This window comes from Cibotium barometz, chromosome 42 (assembly GCF_041138505.1).
Source record: "Cibotium barometz isolate CiBa-2024 chromosome 42, ASM4113850v1, whole genome shotgun sequence".
Classification (NCBI taxonomy): domain Eukaryota; kingdom Viridiplantae; phylum Streptophyta; class Polypodiopsida; order Cyatheales; family Cibotiaceae; genus Cibotium; species Cibotium barometz.
The window spans coordinates 33937216-33959003 of record NC_141087.1 but is presented as its reverse complement, the minus strand read 5'-3'; the positions used below and the strand labels follow the sequence as shown (position 1 = coordinate 33959003).

General features: G+C 42.8%; 2 protein-coding genes across 4 annotated transcripts; one reads left to right on the top strand and one right to left on the bottom strand.

The window, feature by feature from the left end:
- Positions 1-6720: 6720 nt before the first annotated feature.
- On the top strand, positions 6721-13776 carry LOC147614412 (uncharacterized). 3 transcript variants are annotated; one of them, XR_015263114.1, is made up of 19 exons: positions 6721-8023; positions 8528-8596; positions 9020-9088; positions 9251-9319; positions 9566-9631; positions 10146-10217; positions 10605-10676; positions 10774-10839; positions 11088-11159; positions 11257-11322; positions 11481-11549; positions 11662-11730; positions 11914-12128; positions 12236-12364; positions 12436-12600; positions 12707-12844; positions 12937-12983; positions 13129-13230; positions 13316-13776. XR_015263114.1 is itself a non-coding variant. In XM_086780955.1 (19 exons), the coding sequence occupies exons 1-19, from the start codon at positions 7211-7213 to the stop codon at positions 13403-13405; spliced, it is 2505 nt and encodes an 834-aa protein (XP_086637081.1). In that variant the 5' UTR covers positions 6721-7210; the 3' UTR covers positions 13406-13776. The 3 variants fall into 3 exon arrangements, 2 of the variants coding, with proteins under 2 accessions (XP_086637081.1, XP_086637082.1); XM_086780955.1 differs by having other exon boundaries at positions 12937-13030; XM_086780956.1 differs by lacking the exon at positions 12236-12364 and having other exon boundaries at positions 12937-13030.
- A 4080-nt stretch (positions 13777-17856) lies between these two features.
- LOC147614411 (uncharacterized) lies at positions 17857-21465 on the bottom strand. Its single transcript, XM_086780346.1, has 5 exons — positions 20250-21465; positions 20100-20167; positions 19516-20007; positions 19038-19428; positions 17857-18935 (listed from the first exon to the last, which is right to left on the bottom strand). The coding sequence occupies exons 1-5, from the start codon at positions 21160-21162 to the stop codon at positions 17857-17859; spliced, it is 2943 nt and encodes a 980-aa protein (XP_086636472.1). The 5' UTR covers positions 21163-21465.
- Positions 21466-21788: the final 323 nt, after the last annotated feature.

Genomic DNA, 21788 nt, shown 5'->3' with positions numbered 1-21788 from the left:
GAAGATGAAGAAGAAGGGGTACTTCTGGAATCCCCCTCAAGCAGGCATATAGCTCCTCAGCTCTAAAGGGATACTTGTGGAATCCTCCTCAAGCAAGCCGTCGATCCCACTTGAATGGCCTCTTAAAGGCACCGTGTGGTTTAGAGACAAGGTGAAGGTGGCCTGGGAACAACGATAGTCCCCCTCAATCAACCTTCACTGGTAAACAGCCTGCTATTCGAATGCAGCGCCTCGCCCCCACAGATTTGGCCCTAGTTTACTCTTTGAACGGTGGGATCGACAGCTAAGAATTTCCTGCCCACCTCCACCGTCAATCTCATTTTTCAACGCTTGCCCTAGTTTACTTTTTTGGGCGCTTTTGATCCGACGAGACGGCTGAGATCTTGTGCGCCCACCTTCACCACCATCGATACGTTTGCCCTAGTTTATTTTTTTTTTTGGAAACTTTTGATCCGACAGCTGAGATCTTCGCGCCCACCTCCACTGTCGATCCCACTTTTAAGTGCCTCTTAGAGAGACCGTGTGATTTAGAGACGACGGGGGTGAGGGGGGGACTATAGAAGAAGATACAGTCAATTGTTGTCAGAGGCAAGGCTGAGGATAAGGCTGAGGATAGCACTTGATAGGTTATTAATGGCAGTAATAAGACCGATGATGCCTTCTCGACTGATCTCAACTTTGGTCTTCTGGATATGTGAAGCTTCCTCTCTGCCACTCCTAGCAATTAGTCCCTGTGTCTACGGTCCTTCTCCTCGCAAGCCAACAGCGTCTGCGTGAGCGCTCTGAGAGGTGCTCTTCACCACCGCAGTTCCCAACCCATCACCACCACCCATGTACGCATGTGCATGGGCATGTGCACCAGCAGCACCATGATCACCTCCGGCTGATGCTAGATATCGGCCTGCTGGGGCTGATGTGGAGCCTATGTGGCACACATGCCACGGTGGCAGTCAATAGCCCGGACCTTTTCACCCCAGGGTTTTTCACCTGATTCCTTCCACCGAGCTGCCATTAACACACATGCTATTTCCAGGTAAGCTACAAGGGTTGCAGTTAACACCTACACGGCTACACGCTCCACCTTTCTAGCCCCTTTCTCATTGGCATCACCATCTTTTTCTCCCTCTCTCATAGGCGCCATTACAGTGTAGCAGCTTTGAGCAAGCTCCCCCCCAAGCTCTAGCAGGGAATGAGACTCTCTCTCTCTCTCTTCCTCCCTCTCAAGGCGCAATCTCTCTCTCTCTGTCTAAATACACGATGACAATTTTTTAATTGTACAGGATGACAATTTTTTAATTTGTTAATCATGTCTCTCCAAAACTAAAGATTAGAGAATGCCACGAGTTCTCAAATCCCCCCCCATCGGTGGCGATAGCATTGTGTTGGGTGCACTCATATGACAATCGTTCAAAACACAAATTTGTACGTGAAGCTAGCATCCCTTGGAACCGTGTTGCCGATTTTGTAAAAGGAGAAGCCGACAATGCAAAGTTTCCGACATATTTCAAAAAATATAGCCACCATCACCGAGATGCCTCCAATCTTACAAAGATTGCACATGAATCATGGACTCAGAAGATAGTGTAAGTGTGTATTTGTTTTAGTTTGCCTAATCCATTCATTAATCATCACACACACACATACAATTAAATGTTTATCGTTACTTCTTTTTTTTGTTTAGTTTTTGGTGTGGTTTTGGTCTTGCTAGCACTAAAGCACCAATGCAATCTAACATTGCGGATGGCAAAGATGTCGAAACTACCCAGCTCAATGAATGCAAGGACACTAGTAGAAGCGAAGATAATGATGAGGTTGAGGAGAATAGTAGTGACGAGTCGAATCGTGAAGATGGTGAGATGGAGGAGCGTAGTGAAACAAAAGAGTTGCCACAGCCAAGTGCAAAGAAGCCATGTAAGAAAAGGCGCCCTCCCATCACAAAGGGCAAGCAAAAGCGTGGATGTAAATGTCATTTTAGTGTCAAGCGGCTCGCAGAAGATCCAGGGGTGGCCATTATCTCTTATATACATCCATACCACACAAATGCAAATGATGAGGTTTGCCATGGTAGAAGATTTGTTGATCCCTCTTTGAAGTTCTCTCCATGGATCTCAATGCAAAAGAAACTATGGGTTTCAAGCATGCTATATCGTGGTTTCTCGCCACATCAAGTGTTGGAAATGCATGTCCAAGCATTGCATTCAAGCCAAAGTCATGACCCTACATTTACTATGGTTAGGGATGACTTTTTGTCTATTCGTGACATCATGCATATATCTAGCAAGCTGGCTATTGATCAGTACCAGCAGCTACACACAGATGATGCAGAAAGCACCAAGAAATGGTGTCACGAGAATCAATCAAGCACCTTTATCTACTAGGAGCAAGATGTGGAACATTCCAAGGAATTTCTCCTTGGAATACAATCACCATGGCAAAGGGAGATGTGCAAGAAGTTCGAAAATGGGAACCTTCTTGGCGATGGATGCTACCTTTGGCCACAAACAAATATAAGGTATGTGGTATAATGAATTATCATTTTTACTTCTTGTTCACATTCTCTTAAGTTATAATAAATGATCATTTTTTACTTCTTGTTCACATTCTCACTTACCTTTAAAACACATGAACAGTTTCATTTGTATACAATCCTTGTTTTTGATGGTCATCGCAATGGTGTGCCCATTGCTTGGGTACTTACATCTTCAGCTACATTTGAGTGTACTTGCACTTGGTTAATCAAGTTTAGAGATAATATGCTTGACTTTCATAAATCATGGGAGCCCGGAGCCTTTATGGTTCATGATGCTGAAACGGAGATTAATGCGCTCAGGCTAGGACCATATATTAATATGTGTTGAGTGCAAACTAATGAGTACCGTGTGTTTGAGTTCTATGTGACGTGTGTTTTCTATTTTTCATAGGGTGGTGTTCGATCAACCCATTTTTCTATGCTTGTGGCATGTCAAACGTTGTTGGCTCTGACACCTTATTAAGAAGGTGAAGGAATGGCCCAAAAGAGCTTCTATGTTTCGGTCTTTAGGAAATATCATGAACATGCAAGGGTCAATAAATTCTACTGACCATATGATCAAAGAGGATGCAAAGGCTATGATCTCTACCTTCTACTCCGACTTTAGAGATGAGGGGGGTTTTATTGAGTATTTCAAAACCTATTGGGAGGCTAAACTAGGTAAGGTTGAATTTTAAACTTTATACATACTCTTCTTATAGGTAAAATAATGCACACTTGCTCTCCTTCTTGTTCGTACTTCATGTCTTGCTCTTCTAACTTCATTTGTTTTATGTGCAGAAATGTGGGTGCGTGCTTCCCGATTGCTTCCACATTCAGGACAAGACACTAATGGAGCAATAGAGTCATATCATGGGCAGCTCAAATATAAGTTCTTGGGCTCTTCCAAAAGGATGAGTTCGAGGCGGGTGGATTGGCTCTTATACAAGTTAACATCTTCATGCTTGCCATATTATTGGTATGTTCAGCAGTTGAAGGATAATGGTTTTATGAGAAACAACGCCATGGAAAGAGTAGTGGAGAATTCTTATGAGCGAGCACTTCAGATACCAGATGATAATGTCTCATCCCAGGTTGGTGGTGTTGCTATATAGTGGAGAGCATGCACACAAAAGCTTCATTTTACACGGTCTACAATTCCGATTGCCAATGGGCATGTTGTACATGTGCATGGGCAGAGCTTGGAAATATTTGTAAGCACCAAATTAAGGTGATGTTGTTGCGGGGTGCTTCACATGCTTCACTTATGGAGCAATGCCAACATATGTATGAAGCATGGGAGGTGCTTGTAGGTCTACCATCGAACTTCACTCACATGTTTCTACTATTGATGTGCTTGAACAATCATGCTACACATGATGATCCCATACCTTCTCTTTTGGAGCAACCTAACTTCCCCTCGTTGGCTCGACGCATGTAGCCAGCCATAAAACTATCTCTTGAGGCCATGGGAGCCTTACATTTGGTCGTGTACTCCATGAATGCAACACCAGCCTCGTGCTTTAAAACTTCTTCTACACGGCCAGGCATTTTAGAGAGCTTCATCTTCTTCGTTACCTTACGTACGTTTGGTATTTCAAGACGTATGTCATGGCAGTTGAGAAGATGTGCCTCCATACGCACTTTAGAGGGAAAAGGTTTCCTTGCATGGTGACAATCAACAATCTTACAAAAAAATTGTCGAATATTTGCCCCCTCATAAACATGCTCAACGAACTGCACGCATAAAGGCATAATAAGTACAATCATGCATACATACGTCCAAGCAAATGAACATCTTGAACAAACATCATTGATTGTACACGAGTTTGAACATGAGTATTATGAGCAAACAATAAGAGCATGAGAATGTATAAAATATCCCTACCCTCTACATTGTTTGAACGTGTGAACAAATATGTTTGAACATGTGAATATACATGGTTTGAACATGTCAATACATTGTTTGAACATGCAAAAGAATAAAATATCCATACACACCACTTTGATCACACGCACTGTGCGATGTTTGTACAACCATTTTGAACGCTCAACCATGTATGGTCTTTACGTGAAGACTGACCAAACAACTTGAAACAAACAAATTGAATAAACACTATTATCTAAAGACCATGTATGGTCTTTACGTGAAGACTGTCTAAACAACTTGAAACAAGCAAATTGAATAAACACTGTTATCTAAACAAAATTAAGGCAACCCGCAAGCTTTCAAACATATTGAAAATCATTAGAGACTAAAGACTAAAAACTTCTAAATACATGCAAGAGCTTCAAAGCACACCTCGTCCCCGTTTCGCGTCGCACAAAGAAATGGGTGGGCTTCTTGTATGTTGGCACGTCTATTCTCACTGGAGGAGTACGCTCTCGCTTCGGATAAACATGAGGTGCACTAATTGGCGTCTCTGAAGCTCGTGCACTAATGGGAGTTCGGTCAGCTCCCAACACGGATGGAGAATTCACATTGTTTATGGAGCTTGAAATGATAAAAGTTGTCATTTATGCTACATATAAAAAATGAAAGTAACATAAGGCTATGATATGTCTAATATATGACACTTGAATGCCTATGATTTGACTAATTTACTTACATTTGCAATCTGTTGTGCATGCATGGACACACAAAGATCAGTACATATGCATGCATACAACAACAACATGGATTAAACACATGGATGCATCAAGCTATACTTTCCTCTAATGTTACACACACAATACTTTCTTATAAAGTAATTTAATGTTACACACACACACACACACAATACTTTCCTCTAAACTAGTCTGTTGTGTTATTTATAGTTTTTTTTTGCATCAATTACACAATGCATCAAATCACTTAAATTAAAAATCACTTTAATTAAGCATAAATTAAGCCAAATATATGTTAAGCATAAATTAAACCAAATATATTTGGCTTAATTAAGCATAAATTAAGCCAAATATATGTGGCTTAATTAAGCATAAATTAAGCCAAATATATGTTATATACACACACACAATACTTTACACACACACACATACAATATTATGTTTTTTAAAGCAATTAAAGCCCCTCTCTCTCTCTCTCTCTCTAAATAATACCTCTTTCTCTCTCTCTATCTCTCTAATTACACAATGACAGAATACATAAAAGAGTTTCAAAGACTTTAATGAATACACTCCCTCTCTCATTCAATTAACAATTTATTTGTTAATCATGTCTCTCCAAAACTAAAGATTAGAGACTAATTAAACATCTCTTTAGCTAAGTAATTGAACATCTCTTTCTCTCTCTCTCTATAAATTCTGTACACGCTTTAGAGAGAGAGAGGAGAGAGAGAGAGAGAGAGAAAGAGAGAGGGAGAAATTGCGAGCTCTAGAGAGATACCAATTGAGAGAGAGAGAGAGAGAGAGAGAGAGAGAGAGAGAGAGAGAGATAAGAGACTACCTGGCAGGGCTCCACGCAACAGCACGCTCGCAATAGGATGAGAGAGATGAGGCGGCCGAGCAACAGGTTCAGTTTGAAAAGCGTGAGGTTTTCTCTCTCCTCCAACAACGCAGCTTTGCCACCGCATGCAAATTTGGCGCTTCTATTTTAAGAAGCATGAATTTTTTAGCATGAGTTTTTTTACCACGTTCAGTAGTAAAACCATGCAACGGGCTATTGACTGTCACCGTGGCACGTGTGCCACATAGGTGCCACATCAGCCAGCAGCCCGATATCTAGCATAAGCCCTCCACATCACCTCCTCCCTTGGAAGACCCGACCTTCCGCCTCTTCGCCGGGATGGAGGAATCTCGCTTCCTTTGCTCTCCAAACTCTCTGACGGCTCTGCACAATCTCTCGCATCACAACATACAATCGCCTTTTTAGCTTTTCTCTTTTGAAAGCAAAAATTCCGTATTAACTAGAACGATATAATGATAGAATTTTTGAAATTAACGGAACGCTCATCACTTGAGGTACGTACTACATACATGTTCTTGTAGGGCAATGTGTCACAAAAATGAGCCTAAATAAAAGACTTGAATCGAGGGCCCAGGCACAGAAAGACGACCACGGTCCACCGTGATGATCCCCCTGGGTCTATATATGTGATGTAATAATAAGGAAAGTTTGGATATACAATTAATGTTGATGATGAGCCTCAACACTAAAGGGCACGGGACACTGGGGAAGCCAAAGATTTGGGATCGAGGGTGGGAAAGTGGGGGGACGCTGGCGGCTTCAATCTGGGCCGTCGGATGCAGTGAACTCGGGTAGCAACTGGTGAACTCGGGTTTCGGCTGAGCTGGCGCCCCAAATCGAAATTTAAAATAAACTCAATAGCCACGTTGGCTTGACGTGGAGGGCAGGCTTCTCCAGCGTGGCTTGCAAAAGGGCGCCACGGGGGAAAGCCGTGCATGCAGGGGTACCCGTATACCAGAAAGATCTCAGAGATTTGATTTTGCCCAGGCTTCTCTCTGCGTTTTTCTCTACACGCTTTGCTGCGATTGCAGGCTTGGCTCCGCGAGACGACGCTGTGCTTTTGCATGGGTGATCTTCTAAGCTAGAATCAAAGGCTCTTCATCAAGCTAGCCATCAAAGGCTCTTCATCAAGCTGTAAAGGTTTTTCCTGCTTGTTGGTATTGCAACAAGCACCCAGCAACGCCTTCTAAGGTGTATGGTTCTTCATCAAGCCTGCAACACAATTTTATAGAAGCATGGCACCAAGTGCAAGCCGAGTGCATAGGAGGAAGAAGGCTGCCATAGGAAGCAAAACAGGTGGCAACGAAGGTCAAGCAATGGAGTTTCTAGAGTCTACACAACTTGACAAACGAAGAAGTCCTCGACTAAAGGAAAAGCAAGCATCACCGCAATCGCCCTCCCCACAAAACTTGGATGCTGCATCAGGGGAAATCTTGCCCCCACATAGCCTCAATAAGAGGCCCAAAAAAAAGTTGGAAACCATGCTCATGAAGCCTACAACCTCAATGCAGGAAAACGCGGGCCCATCTAATGTTAAAGGGGAAGGGATGGCTGAGGGGACAGATCAGATTTTGCCATATGCCATTGTACGATTGCCAGATGGGAGGGTTGGGCGCCAATGTCGTGCAAGTGACACTTGCCCCCTTGCTAAATCTTTCATAGAAAAGAGAAAGAGTATGATTGGGCACTTAAAGCTTGCTCATGGGTTAGATGTTGATATTCCCAAGCTGCCACTTGGTCGTCCTCCGAAGAGCAACTTAGTAGCTCGTGCTTTCCCACACCCGTATGCTCAGAGGTGGAAGAGACAGGCATACGAAAGATCGCAAGATAAAGAAAGAAAGTTTCAGATCAATCGACAAAAGTATGAGCATTCTCAATACATGCAGGCTGAGCGCGCATGGGATAACCTTTGTAGTCAGTTCAAGAACAAATCAAAAGAGGACTTCATAGCAAGCTGGGTGAAAGATAAGATGGACAAGTACATGTCAACAGCAGAGGCTCGAGTTGCCAAAATCCAGGCTCGGATAGATGAGAATATCTCCAAAGAGGTAAGCTTTGCTGCATCTAGAAGCTAAAAGGTTTAATTTTGAAGTGTTTTCATCTCATGAAGATGTGTTTTCAACTAAAGGATACCCATCATGTGTGCCCTTCTCGCTCTACTCTCAAGGATGCATTTATTAAATGCTTGCGTTAGGCCTTATGGTTAGTTATGGATGGGCCTGGGGGTGGAGAGCTATCACCAAGGAGTTGGTTTCCCCTTTTTGAGTCTCCTAGATGTACTTAAGAGAAGTTAATGCCCTGATTTTTTTAGGTTCTTGAATTAGATTACAATTTATATGTATTCTTGGTCATATACACGGTCGAAGTCTATGGCTATTTCCCAAGTTCACATACAACACGCATGGTTTCCTTGCTGCAGGCCAAGTTTATTCACCACATGTCAACTTCACTTCTTACATTTTTGAGATCACTTGGCATGGCTGTATTTGCAGGATTTCGTAACCCATGAGGTTGTTGGGCTTACAACTATGGATGGCTATTATTTATTGCAGGATTTTGGAACCCATGAGGGTGTTGGGCCGTGTGCGGATACAACAAAGAAGCACAACACTAAGAAGAACGTAAGCTTTGTCATATTTTTCATTCATCCCCTCGTTCTGATTCATATCTCTATTTCACTAACATGGCTGCCTTGAAAGTGCCTAGCCATTCTCTCACGGTCTTCCCCTACAATATGTTCAAGTCCTTTCCATTGCCTAATTTCCATGGTCTACTCGCAGCATGCCAAGTTTATTAACCTGATGCAGGTTTACTTGTTGCATGCAGAGTTCACTCACAGCTTGCTAAGTTTATTAACTAGATGCATGTTTTCTTGTTCAATGCAAAGTTCACTCACAGCTTGCCAAGTTCTCTCCCTGCAGCACTAACATGACTCCATAGTTGCATGCAAGGGTTGGTAAGCAAATTGCAATGAATGCACATGCAATGTGTCTACTAGTCATTGCCCAAGTTGACATACACCTCACACCTTTTGTTTGTTGCAGGATTCTGGAACCCATGAGAGTGTTGGACCATGCGCGAATACAAGAAAGAAGGACAACACTCAAAAGAACGTAAGCTTTCCAATATCCTTCACTCATCCCCTCGTTTTGAGTCATGTTTGTGATGTTGAAAGTGCCTAGCGATGCTCATGTGGGCTTCTTGGCATAAGTAAGTATGCGAATTCACGAGTGCAAAGATTGTTTGTAACTATGCATGGATATTATTTGTTGCAGGATTCTGAAACCCATGAGAGTGTTGGGCCATGTGTGGATACAAAAAAGGAGGACAACACTAAAAACAATGTAAGCTTTCAAAGTTTGCTAAGTTCTCTCTCTACATCACTAACATGGCTCCATAGTTGCATGCAAGGGTTGGTGAATAGTTTGCATGCAATCAATGCACGTGTAATGTGTCTACTAGCTCACACCTTGCTAATTTCATTCACATCATGCCAAGTTTATTCACATCATGCCAAGTTTCTTTGCTGCTGCCAAGTTCACATACAACTCACATGCCCTATAGTTTGAGATCATTTGGGCATGCTGCAGGATTCTGGAACACATGAGGGTGTTGGGTCACGTGTGGATACAGAAAAGAACACCACCACTAAGAATGTAAGCCTTCTAATCTTGCTAAGTTCTCTATCTACTTCATTAACATGGCTCCATGGTTGCATGCAACGGTTGGTGAACAGTTTGCATGCAATCAATGCACGTGCAATGTTTCTACTAGCTCACAACATTATCGTCTTCCTTAGTGTCCTCACACTTATCCCTTCCTTGCTAGTTCATTCACATCATGCCAAGTTCATTCACATCATGCCAAGTTTCTTTGGTACTGCCAAGTTCACATACAAATCACTACATGCCCTTTAGTTTGAGAACAACACTAAGAAGAACGTAAGTCTTCTAATCTAACATGGCTTCATAGTTGCATGTAAGGGTCGGTGAACAGTTGGCAATGTGTCTACTAGCCATTGTCCACGACTCACACCTTGCCAAGTTCATTCACATCATGCCAAGTTCATTCACATCATGCCAAGTTTCTTTGCTGATGTCAAGTTCACATACATAACACTACATGCCCTACAGCTTGAGATCATTTGGACATGCTTCTTGTTTGTTGCAGGATTCTAATTCTGGAACCCATGAGGTTAAGCCATGCGCGAATACAAGAAAGAAGAACAACACTCAAAATAACGTAAGCTTTTCAATCTCCTTCACTTATGCCCTCGTTCCGAGTCATGTTTGTGGTGCAAAGATTGCATACAACTATGCATGGCTATTGCATGGAGGGTGTTGGGCTATGCATGGATACAAAAAAGAACAACACTAAGATTAACGTAAGCTTACATTCTTCTTAGTTTGCTGCCAAGTTTGCTTACATTCAATCTTAGTGTTGTGTAGTTGTTGCATGCAAAGTTTAGTCACAGCTTACCAAGTTTATTAGCTTGATGCATGTTTTCTTGTTGCATGCAAAGTTCACTCATAGCTTGTCAAGTTTCTTTGCTGTTGCCAAGTTCACAAGTTCACTCACTACATGCGTGGCCTTTGAGATCATTTGGCCCATGCTTCTTGTTTGCCGCAGGATTTTGATTCCGAAACCCATGAGGTTGGGCCATACACGAATACAAGAAAGAAGAGTAACACTCAAAATAAGGTAAGATTTCTAATCTCCTTCACTTATCCCCTCGTTTCGAGTCATGTTTGTGGTGCAAAGATTGCATACAACTATGCATGGCTATTACTTGCTGCAGGATTCTGGAACCGGTGAGGGTGTTGGGCCATGTGTGGATATAAAAAAGAAGAATACTAAGAAGAACGTAAGCTTACATTCTTCTTAGTTTGCTGCCAAGTTTGCTTACATTCAATCTTAGTGTTGTCTAGTTGTTGCATGCAAAGTTCAGTCATCACAGCTTACCAAGTTTATTAACTTGATGCATGTTTTCTTGCTGCATGCAAAGTTCACTCATAGCTTGTCAAGTTTCTTTGCTGTTGCCAAGTTCACAAGTTCACTCACTACATGCCCACACTTTGAGATCATTTGGCCCATGCTTCTTGTTTGCTGCAGGATTTTGATTCCGGAACCCATGAGGTTGGGCCATGCACGAATACAAGAAAGAAGAGTAACACTCAAAATAAGGTAAGATTTCTAATCTCCTTCACTTATCCCCTCATTTCGAGTCATGTTTGTGGCGCAAAGATTGCATACAACTATGCATGGCTATTACTTGCTGCAGGATTCTGGAACCGGTGAGGGTGTTGGGCCATGTGTGGATATAAAAAAGAAGAACACTAAGAAGAACGTAAGCTTTCTAATATTTTTCATTCATCTCCTTGCTCTGAGTCACATCATCTTGGTTTCCCACTAGTTTGTTCAAGTCCTTGCCGCTGCCTAACATGGCTCCATACACCTCACACTTTGAGATCGTTTGGGCCATGGCCATCTTCTTGTTTGTTGCAGGATTCCGGAACCCATGAGAGTGTTAGGCCATGCGTGAATACAAGAAAGAAGGACAACACTCAAAAGAACGTAAGAGATTCTAATATCCTTTATGCCGGGTTGTTAAAGCTTTTCATGTTCTTCTACATTGTTGGTTCACTCTTCTCTTTACTTGCATGGGCCCTGTTCTTGTTTGTTGCAGGATTCCGGAGCCCATGAGGGTGTTGGGCCATGCGTGAATACAAGAAAGAAGGACAACACTCAAAAGAACGTAAGAGATTCCAATATCCTTTATGCCGAGTTGTTAAAGCTTTTCATGTTGCTGCCTACATTGTTAGTTCACTCTTCTCTTTACTTGCATGGGCCAGGTAAGTGCAGCTAATTCAACCCTGGAGTTTGTTATGTCCTAAAGGGACTCAATGGGTGAATGCATTGTTTTCTTGCCATTGTGTAGGTGTTTGAGGTTTCAAGGAAAAAGTTGCCTATTAGGACTTCTCGTGCAAAGCAAAGTAGCAATGAAGAAACACCGATTATTGTATCATCGCCGACTTTTTCTGAAGCATACAACAATATGGAATTTATATTCGAGATCTCCAACAAAAAGGTTATTGTTACAGAGAAAGGGGAGGGGAGGTTGGTAGCAACAAGGGGCAATGTTGCGAGATCTAGGTAAGAGGCTCTACACGATTGTCAGTTTATCAAAACCATGTATTGTCATGATAGTCTCAGCTTGTGTGGTTTGCTGCATTTTTTTTTGTTTGGCTTTTGCCTTGCAGGTTAGCTTCCGGGGCTGACATTGACTTTGTTTCCATGAGATCCAAAACCTTTGTGCGCGTAGATGATAGCTTTTTGAGGGAAATGTTTGTTAATGAGGCATCCACTAGGACCATGACCTTGTTTGGGATGTAAGTGTATCACTTTAAACATTTTAGTGCACTTACATGGATGCACTTTCATTCCCTCCTTGCATGCACAGGTTGATGGAGAACAAGTTGCCATTGGACATTCTTGAGAAGGTGTTTTGGGCTGATTCTTTGTGGTATTCTATGTCACGTAAGTGCGTGGAGAATTTCCTCACCCGCTTCTTCGAGAAAATGGATATGTCAGCCATTCAATTATGTTTCTTTCCCGTTGTATGCAGGTGTGTGTGGTCACTTCATTGGTAAAGAATTTTGGCTATGCTTTTTTACATACCACTTGGCACTCAAATTTGTGCGCTTTTAATGGCTGGCTATTGTGTGCAATAGGAATCATTGGTCCCTCTTTACCCTGTATGTTAACAAGAACGAGGAGGTGCCCCTTTTAAAAGGGAACAAAAGCTATTTGTTATACATGGATTCATTGGGACTAATAAATCCAGAGGAGTGCTTGGATAGTTTGTTCATGTAAATTGAAATTCTCTTCCATGTTGGTTTTGTTCATGTATACTCATACAATGCATGACACATGACATGGTTCTGGTTTGGATTGATTACAGTGCTCTAAAATGCTTGGCACCGCATGTGGCTGATTCAACCCTTCAAGGTGCTTTGTTCAACCCCGAGACAGAGCTGAAACTAAAAATCGTTAAGGTGAAGGTGACGTTGATTTGTTGGTAGCAGCGAGTTGAATTTGTTATGAATGTTCTACATGCTGAATGTTGGTGTTACATGTGCATCATTTGGGGCAGGTACCGCAACAGGACAATAGCACAGATTGTGGCTTCTATGTGATGGCGTTTATGAGATACCTCATTGCCGGTATATTGCAAAACAATGTAGACAAGAATTGGGTAAGTGCTTGCTTCGTGTTACGTCTTTGCTGCTTCAAGAAGAACATGCAAGCTCATTTACGCTTACAGCTTTGCTTTTTTTCAGCTCACAGCTCAGTGGTTTCAACATGAAGATGTATGCACGCTTAGGATGGAGCTTCACACATGGTGCATGAGTGTTTTGGAAGAATTGTGACACGTCTACTGTCTTGAGCAGCAGTGACATCCGAGCAAGAAGCACGTAGATGCAGGACCAGCCATGTGATTTTGGAGCACTGTAGGAGCGACAACCTCGCACCAGCGATGTGATTTTGGAGCAGTGTAACATGGCTTATCGGTGGGTGGCAAACTTATGACGCGGAGTCCTGCACGAGCGACAAGCATGTAGATGCTTTTTGGAGCAGCAACCTCTATTTTTGGCACCAGCTATGTGATTTTGAAGCGGTGTTTTTGGCTTGTCGTGGGCAACACACTTCTTATGAACATCTTTATAAACATATTTGGCATCTAAGGATGTTTTGTATCAGCCAATTCACATGAAATACATGATATTTTTTAGCTTCTCAATATAATTTGTTTTGGTTCCGATGTAAATTGTCTATCAACAAATATGCTTCCGTTGGTTCCTTTTTCAACTTTGCTATTTGGCGTTTAGTTTAGTTCCGCAACATGATGGTGAGAAGATCGAGTATAATGACACTCCAACATGCATTGTAAGGAGCCAAAGTGCTTCCACGTTTTGGATATGGTCTCTGTTTGTAGATTGTGTGGGACGTGTAAACTCTCAAGCTAGTCCTGGTGCACATAGAGAGAGAGAGAGAGAGAGAGAGAGAGAGAGATATAGAGAGAGATCTTGCTCTACCGATGCAGCCATAAAAGTATATGATGAGAGAGAGAGAGAGAGAGAGAGAGAGAGAGAGAGAGATCTTGCTCTACCGATGCAGCCATAAAAGTATATGATCACTTTTTTACCTTCTAATATCAAGCTATTAGTAAAATGATCTTAATCTTTTTATAGTATTGAAAGTGTTCATAATTTGGGTGACAAAAAGATTAACATGTTCATTGCATTCAAACTATAAAGCTTGATTGAGAATTGTGCCTGGCTGGTAGAAAGGCGGCTTACGCACCAGCAATGATGAGGTTTCTCATGACCCTAGACATTGACGGATCTGACCATCCCCTACAATAGCATAACAACTGAACAGTTGGAACTACTACCTCTTGACATGTCAGTCATGAAATGAGTTGATGTGACGGATCAATACAGTGACCATGCGACATAATATGCAGGGAAAGCCACAACACTCATACGCCAAGCATAAAAGTTTCATAGCTGATTATCAAAACTCCCTCTTCCATCCGCCCTCTCCCAACGAGAACCAGGCCTCCCGCTCTTGATCCCACCTGTTGCAAATAAACTGACTTCTGCTCTTGGGACCAAATAACTTCTCTAGTTAGGTCAAAAGTTGGAATCCCATCAGCAAGTTTAGCAGAAGGGAACGTCGTGTGCATGCACATGGACATGCTAATCCCTATGCTTATCCTTGATTTGCAGCAGCAGATAAAAGACTTGATTCTAGAGCTTCATTAGCTGTCATAGGCATGGAAGGTATTGTGGTGGACCAGGTCTCTGTCGGCCAGCAGATGGAACATTGACATGATGGGATACCACCGGAGATTATTGCTAGTATCACGTCGTTGCATATCCGGAAGACTAGATGCTCAGAGGCCTTTAAGGGTATTTGTTTATGACACTCAGTGTATTTGCAGTATATGGAGTGACATCGTTTATACTCTTTTGGCCACCTGGGCCCGTATACAGGGACATGGTGTCACGTGCACCCCGCACTTGGGTGGCATGGTGACATGACAGTTCCAGAAATTGCATGTTTTGGTTAGTGATGTGAACTGTGCATTTTGTGATCTCCAGTCCAGGGACAAGTCGCCACTTGCCATCAGGGTAGGCCAGGCTAAGTACATGCAGTAACCGCGCACAGTTGTTAGCCCACTTGGAGTTGATGCATGTAGAATGTTTAGGATGCTTATTATGTAGAATGTTTAGGATGCTTATTAGGCAAGTGCCATGCACCAGACACAGGTAAATGGGCCACAGGCAATCACAGCTGGGCAGCCCATCTGGGACAGATTTGGAGGTGTTTGGACAGGTCTGGAGCAGTCGGGCAGGTCGTACAGCAGGGAAACCAGGCGGACCAGCAGAAGGGGCAGAAAATTTACCTATTTAAAGGCCACACCTCTTCTCAACCAAGGCATCTGATTCTTAGCTTGGAGACAGGTCCAGAGAGCAATAGCAGCAACATCTAGCATGGCATCATCCAAGACATCAGGGCTCTTCTTTAAGGTAGATGGCATTTGTCTCAGATCTGACAAAACAGGGTATTGCAAAGCCCTGCTCAGCAGGCATTGTTCCGCTAAGGACCTGTTTGAACTTTGGAGCATCCTATTTTTTAGTGACTAGTCTAGGTATACATGCTTATTTTCAGCTCGGCAGGGAGGAAGTTATCTCAGGTCAAGGATATTTCAGCTTCATAATAAAGCTCCATACAATGAAAGGTGGGGGCCCTTCAGCGGGTATTGGGACCCAATGTTGTCTGGTTTTTACACACCACAGTATGCACAATCCAGCTATGTATGTATAATGCTTCCACATGTGACATTGTATCAGAGCAGAGGAAGCTATGTTGCATGAGAAATGAGTATCAAGGCTTCTGCGTGTGAAATTGTAGAGCAAGGCCATGTTGCACAAGACATTAGTATCAAAATATCAAAGCATCAGGTTCGCCCTAAGGCACATCAAAGCTAGGGTTCGTCCTAAGACATGCTAGAGCCATGGGCCGCCTGGAATACAGTTCATCCCAAGGCAGTTCGGAGCTAAGGTCAGCTCAAAGCAAGGGATCTTCTTCGGACAGTCAAGAGCAAAGGATATCAGTCAAGCTCAGTAACATTGGGTGCATCAACATTGGTATCAACAGATGTGTGTAGTCCAGTCAGTATCAAGAAGACGAAATTTTGTTGGAGAAGCATCATTGATGCCTTGATGGAGCTCCAGAGGTTGCAGATGAAAGGGATGGTACTTTGGACGCATTTTAACTAGTCTGCAGCAGTTGAGCAGCTTGAAGGTTGGTAACAGGTCATACAGCAGGCTGGCCAGGCTGATAAGCAGAAGGGTGCAGAAAATTGCCCTATTTAAAGGCCCTGCCTCTTCCCAGCCAAGGCATTAGATTTCCAGCCACCCAACATTAGCAAGAGCATCGGCATGGCATCAATCCAAGACATTAGCACTCTTCTTCAAGTTAGATGGACGCAGGCAAGTGTTTTGCCAGGGTATTCTAGAGCCCTGCCTTGTACACAGCTGTTCTGGCAAGACCTATTCCGAGCAGCAAGATCCAGCCTATTGTACATGCTAACTCCACACAGTCTTGTAACCCACTTGGAGTTGACATACGTATAGATGTTTAGGACGCTTTCTAGGTCAAGTGTAAAGCATTGGACATTGCAAGTAGATAGCACACAGGATTGTAACCCACTTGGAGTTGACATACGTATAGATGTTTAGGATGCTTACTAGGCCAAGTGTAAAGCATTGGACTATGCAAGTAGAGGGCACACAGGCAAGACACCTAAGCTTGGCAGTTGGGCAGCCTTGTAGGGACAGATTTGGACGCATTTTGACTAGCCTATTGTACATGTGCAAACTCCAAACAGTCTTGGTGTCAAGCATTGGACATTGCAAGTAGATAGCACACAGGCAAGACACCTAAGCCTGGCAGCTGGGAAGCCGTGTAGGGACAGATCTGGATGCATTTTGACTAGTCTGGAGGGTTGAGCAGCTGGTCGGGCAGCTGTAGGTTGGGTAACGTGTCATACAGCCGGTTGGCCATCCCCTACAATAGCATAACAACTGAACAGTTGGAACTACTACCTCTTGACATGTCAGTCATGAAATGAGTTGATGTGACAGATCAATACAGTGACCATGCGACATAATATGCAGGGAAAGCCACAACACTCATACGCCAAGCATAAAAGTTTCATAGCTGATTATCAAAACTCCCTCTTCCATCCGCCCTCTCCCAACGAGAACCAGGCCTCCCGCTCTTGATCCCACCTGTTGCAAATAAACTGACTTCTGCTGCAGGGTCTCGTGGTACCAAAACCACCAGCTTTTGAAATAACTGCTGTCTGTCTGTCAACCCAAGTAAAACTAAGTTCTAACCCACATTGTGTACCCATGCAAAAAGTATATACAGTTTTAAGAGCACACAAAAAAAGAGAGAAGCTCGGACAAGATTGCATGAATCTAGTCTTGCATTACATGCCCAAGGGCTGTATAAATCAGCTATGGTCAAAAAACATAACACAAATTGAGCGTCGTTTTCTTGACTGATCCATAATGAGCAGACACATATGGTTTTTGGAGCAGCAAGTTATATCAAGCTATACTGAACATGAATTCCCTTCACAGAAACAACATACATACAAATTTACAAAACATTGAGTCTCCAGCTGATCCAAAATAAGCATATACATTTGGTTTTTAGAGCAGCAGGTTATACCAAAATGGACAAAAAATCTCCTCACTTGTTCCAAAATGATATAATGTACAAGTTGAATACATCTGCATTATTAATATACAAGTATTATCCTTTGCTCGGATGCAAGGACCTTCTCGAGTACTGAACCATTAGATAAATGCATAGTGAAGTGCCTCTCCTCATCTTCAAGTGACCCATACATACATGAGATGAGTAGTCCCTTTTCAATGCAAAGGTTGTTGTAGAGGTTAACAGCTCGGTTAATAAGAGGAGCCTCTGAACCAACTGGGGCATGTCTACTTGAAAGGGGAAGGAGCGCGTGGCATGTATGGCACGAGTGACTTTGTATAGGATCAACTAGGAGAGTTTTACTACAGCAATGGTGACAAAATATGCGAGGTCTCTTGTCAAACCGCACCCGACTCCTGCCACGTTGATGCTTACGTCTCAAGACCCCTGTCATACAAGCACGTTTTGTTGGAGGCGAGCAGGCTATCTCTTGATCACATACGGTTGTAGCTACTTCATGCGGTCTCCCGTGACCAAGCCGAGTAAGCGTAACATGAGCTTGGATTTGTTTGATGGACCCCCTCATTGGCAAATCAATCTCCTTTGGGATAATCAAAGCTGAAATATTATTCTGTGAGATGCTCAATTGCTGGAGTATTGCTTCTTTCAACTTGGTGTCACATGCTGATAGATTCTCTTCCAAAACATGTAGAACCCTTTTCATGTCTTGAATGCAGCAAGCTATCTGCTCATTGATGTTGACAACCTTGCACTCACCACTCTTTATGTTATCTGGCATGTCCTGCTCACTTAGCCCAACATCAATGTCCTCGTCCATTTGACTTAGAGAATGAAGACTATCAAGGACAGGGAAAATGGCATGTAGATGTGGAAAATGATGTTGAATTATTAGGCGGATTCCATAAAGATGCTTACAATCAGATCCCCAACTTGGACAATCGCAATAGTTGGACTGAACACTGACATGATACCATTGCGAAGATGAAGACATACTCAAGATTTTGAATAGCAAAGTGGACTCATCAATCACTTGAAGGGTGGACGAACTAGCCTCAAATCTTCTCAAGATTTCTTCACCTGCTGCTAATCTGGACGTATGACTCTTGCTTGATCCATGAATACTAAAACGTTGAGAATCAGCTGAAAAGTACGTAAAGCTGGTTAGTATCACGACACCTTTTCTTCATGAGTGTCAAGCAACAAAGGGGGGACAAGCCACAAGAGAAAAAAAGAGGTCATTACCTATTTCTTGTTTGTTCTTAAAGAACTCAAGTAGCGTTCCGCCGATGTAAGTGCCCGTTAGAGAATCCCCTGCAATAGCATGTAACAGAACTAGAATTGATCTATTTATCTTTGCATCAAGAAGAGTGTACTTGATGTATTGCCAGAGCCTCTCGACCAAGTTTGTTGTATCCACATTTCCATGTGAAAATAGACGCCCAAACTTTGGCCACCTTCTCCGCCACATGCATGTGGTGGCACACCATCCATTCGAGATGTATCGTTGAACATTGATATACGCTGAATATCTCTGCAAGAGCTCTTGGTATCTCTCTTCAAATGCCTCTTCACTTGCCATTTGCATTAGATTTGACAAGGAACTATACACATCATCTCGCTTCTCTTTTGGAACCTACACAGCCAAAATAAAATGAATATACATACCACCTGATAATGATATGCACAATAGAATGGATCTAGCTTTTAAAAGGTGACTTACTTGCGGTAGGAGGTTCTCTACCCATGCCTTCTTAACATGAAACCAGCATAGCAAGACATGGCATGCAATTTGGTGTCGTCTCCCTTCTTCATCTTGTGTCCAGCAATAGGGGTCTACATCAACAATCTTCATAATGGCTTCCAACTCTTGCTGGTTTTTGTCGATGATAATAGCCGTCGGACGAACTCCATGCAACCTTGTGAAGATCATCTTGAAGGTCAACTCCAAGGCTACACTTTCTTGGTTAGTGCCGATGTCATTAGTGCATAGCATGAGCCATATTGGAATACCCATGCCATTTTGGTTGGGCAAAACTGCAGCATACAGGGGCAAACCAAAGACATTTGTCTTGAATGTGCTATCTACTGCCCAAGTGTTGTGTCGTGAGAAACGAAGAGCAATTTGTAGCATCCACTCATCTTGAATGATGAGGACAAAGGGTCGTTTACTTTCATCAGAGGCTTGTGGGTTATAAGGTTGAACATAAAGAACCTACAAAGAAATCATGATGAATAAAGAGGCAAGAATAGGGGAAAGAGCTTCAAACATAAAGAACGTTGGCTGTAAAGTTGAACATAAAGAACCTTGTTCTGTTCTTGCAAACGAAGAGCCTCTCCAAACATCGCAGCCCAATCATTGTTTGTACATCTTCCTACAAGGATAGAGAGGCAGATTAGAAGTATAAAACAACCAAAAGTTACAAGGAGAATTGTTGGTAAAGCAAAGCAAAGTACCTTGTGTGCGCATTTGATATGACATCATTTGCACCTCTTTTGGTATCATGAAGAAGCGAAAGATTACACGATCTAATGGCAAGGCATTCTGTATGTGAAATCTTTCTTTTGATGTAGACATTTTTGCCACATGACGACATGTCCCTACGTCGAACAAGTCATCCATGCAACAAGCAATCACACGTGGGTGCACGGGCAAGTAATAGAGGTCAACACGTGAGCCTGGTATATGTCCCTCGTGAACATCATGAACTAGCATGGTCACCTTCTCTGTGTCATGAGAGTGCTGCAAGACCACCTTAAAGGGACACCCACACCTCTTGGACCTCCGCAATCTTCTCTTGTTAGCACCTCTCCGAGCAATATTTCCTGCCCTATGGCACATGTACTCTTGCACCCACTTGGATGGTCCATGCTTCTTTGTGGATCGAAGTAATACTAGCTTTGTTTGGTGCTTGATCATGATGTTGGTCAACTCTTGATTGACTTGAGACTTAGTTGTGACAATTGTTGATGCTGGAGCTATGGTCTTTTTGCTCGTAGGGGTCTGTTCCCCGACCTCAGTAAGCAGGCAGCCGCAAGCGATAATCCTATCTTTCACATAGTCAAGAGAAATTCCATGCCTCCTCTTGTCGGTGCACCATTCTGCCTTGATTGCATTGATAGTGGCATTCACACCATGATGAACACCATGCTCAAGAGGACGATGGGCTGCCATGACAATACGCTCCCAATCTTCAATGTATGCTATTTTCAATCCTGTTGATTTCGAACATAGGCAAAGGTGAAGCGGGCTGAAACAAAGCTCTTCTCTTATTCTTTTCCACCTCTTCAAATCCAACAAGTCTCTTGCATCGTGTGCTTTTAATGTTGGAAGCGTCACTGTGAGAGCTCCTCTAAGATCTTTCTCCATTAAGGAGAAGCTCTTCTCATCGAAAGAGAAAAAAAAGCTTGATGTATATGTAAATGGATCCAATGCCCCCCATGAATCAAGCCTAGGTGTACTCCATGAACTTGGAAAAACACCCTCATTATCATCTTGGAAGAGGTCACATACATCTGCGTCGTCACTTGATGTAGTGTCACTACTTGTTGTATTATCTAAATACTCATCCAATATGAACTGATTTGTGTCATTGGATGCATTCCAATCAGCCTCATTTGATGCATTCCAATTAGCCTGCCATGGCACCGCGAAGTCACTTGTGTCACTCGTTGGATTCCAGTGTGTGCATGGTTTAAATCCAGTGTGTGTGTGCATGGTTTAAATCCAAAATCAACCTAAGTAAGGGGCTCTTCACAGAGAGAGAGAGAGAGAGAGAGAGAGAGAGAGAGAGAGCCTGTTGATTGGCAAGTGTGAGTTTTTGTGTGTGTGTGTACCTGGTTTAAATCTGGAATCAATCTGAGTGATTCCTGAGAAGAGCTTTCCATAGCCGTGGTGATTTTACAGAACACATGCAACACATGCTCTACGACGTCATCATACAAATTTGAAATTCTGCCCTTTTGCAAGCCACGCTGGAGAAGCCTGCCCTCCAC

Bases quoted from the DNA above. Each gene is read 5' to 3' on its own strand.
- LOC147614412 (XM_086780955.1), top strand. From the start codon at position 7,211: ATGGCACCAAGTGCAAGCCGAGTGCATAGGAGGAAGAAGGCTGCCATA. The intron at 8,024-8,527 runs GTAAGCTTTGCT...TATTTATTGCAG, and splicing joins ATGAGAATATCTCCAAAGAG to GATTTTGGAACCCATGAGGG. The intron at 11,160-11,256 runs GTAAGATTTCTA...TACTTGCTGCAG, and splicing joins AGAGTAACACTCAAAATAAG to GATTCTGGAACCGGTGAGGG.
- LOC147614411 (XM_086780346.1), bottom strand. From the start codon at position 21,162: ATGGAGAAAGATCTTAGAGGAGCTCTCACAGTGACGCTTCCAACATTA. The intron at 20,168-20,249 runs GTACTTTGCTTT...CTATCCTTGTAG, and splicing joins ATATCAAATGCGCACACAAG to GAAGATGTACAAACAATGAT. The intron at 20,008-20,099 runs GTTCTTTATGTT...ATTTCTTTGTAG, and splicing joins GTTTGCAAGAACAGAACAAG to GTTCTTTATGTTCAACCTTA.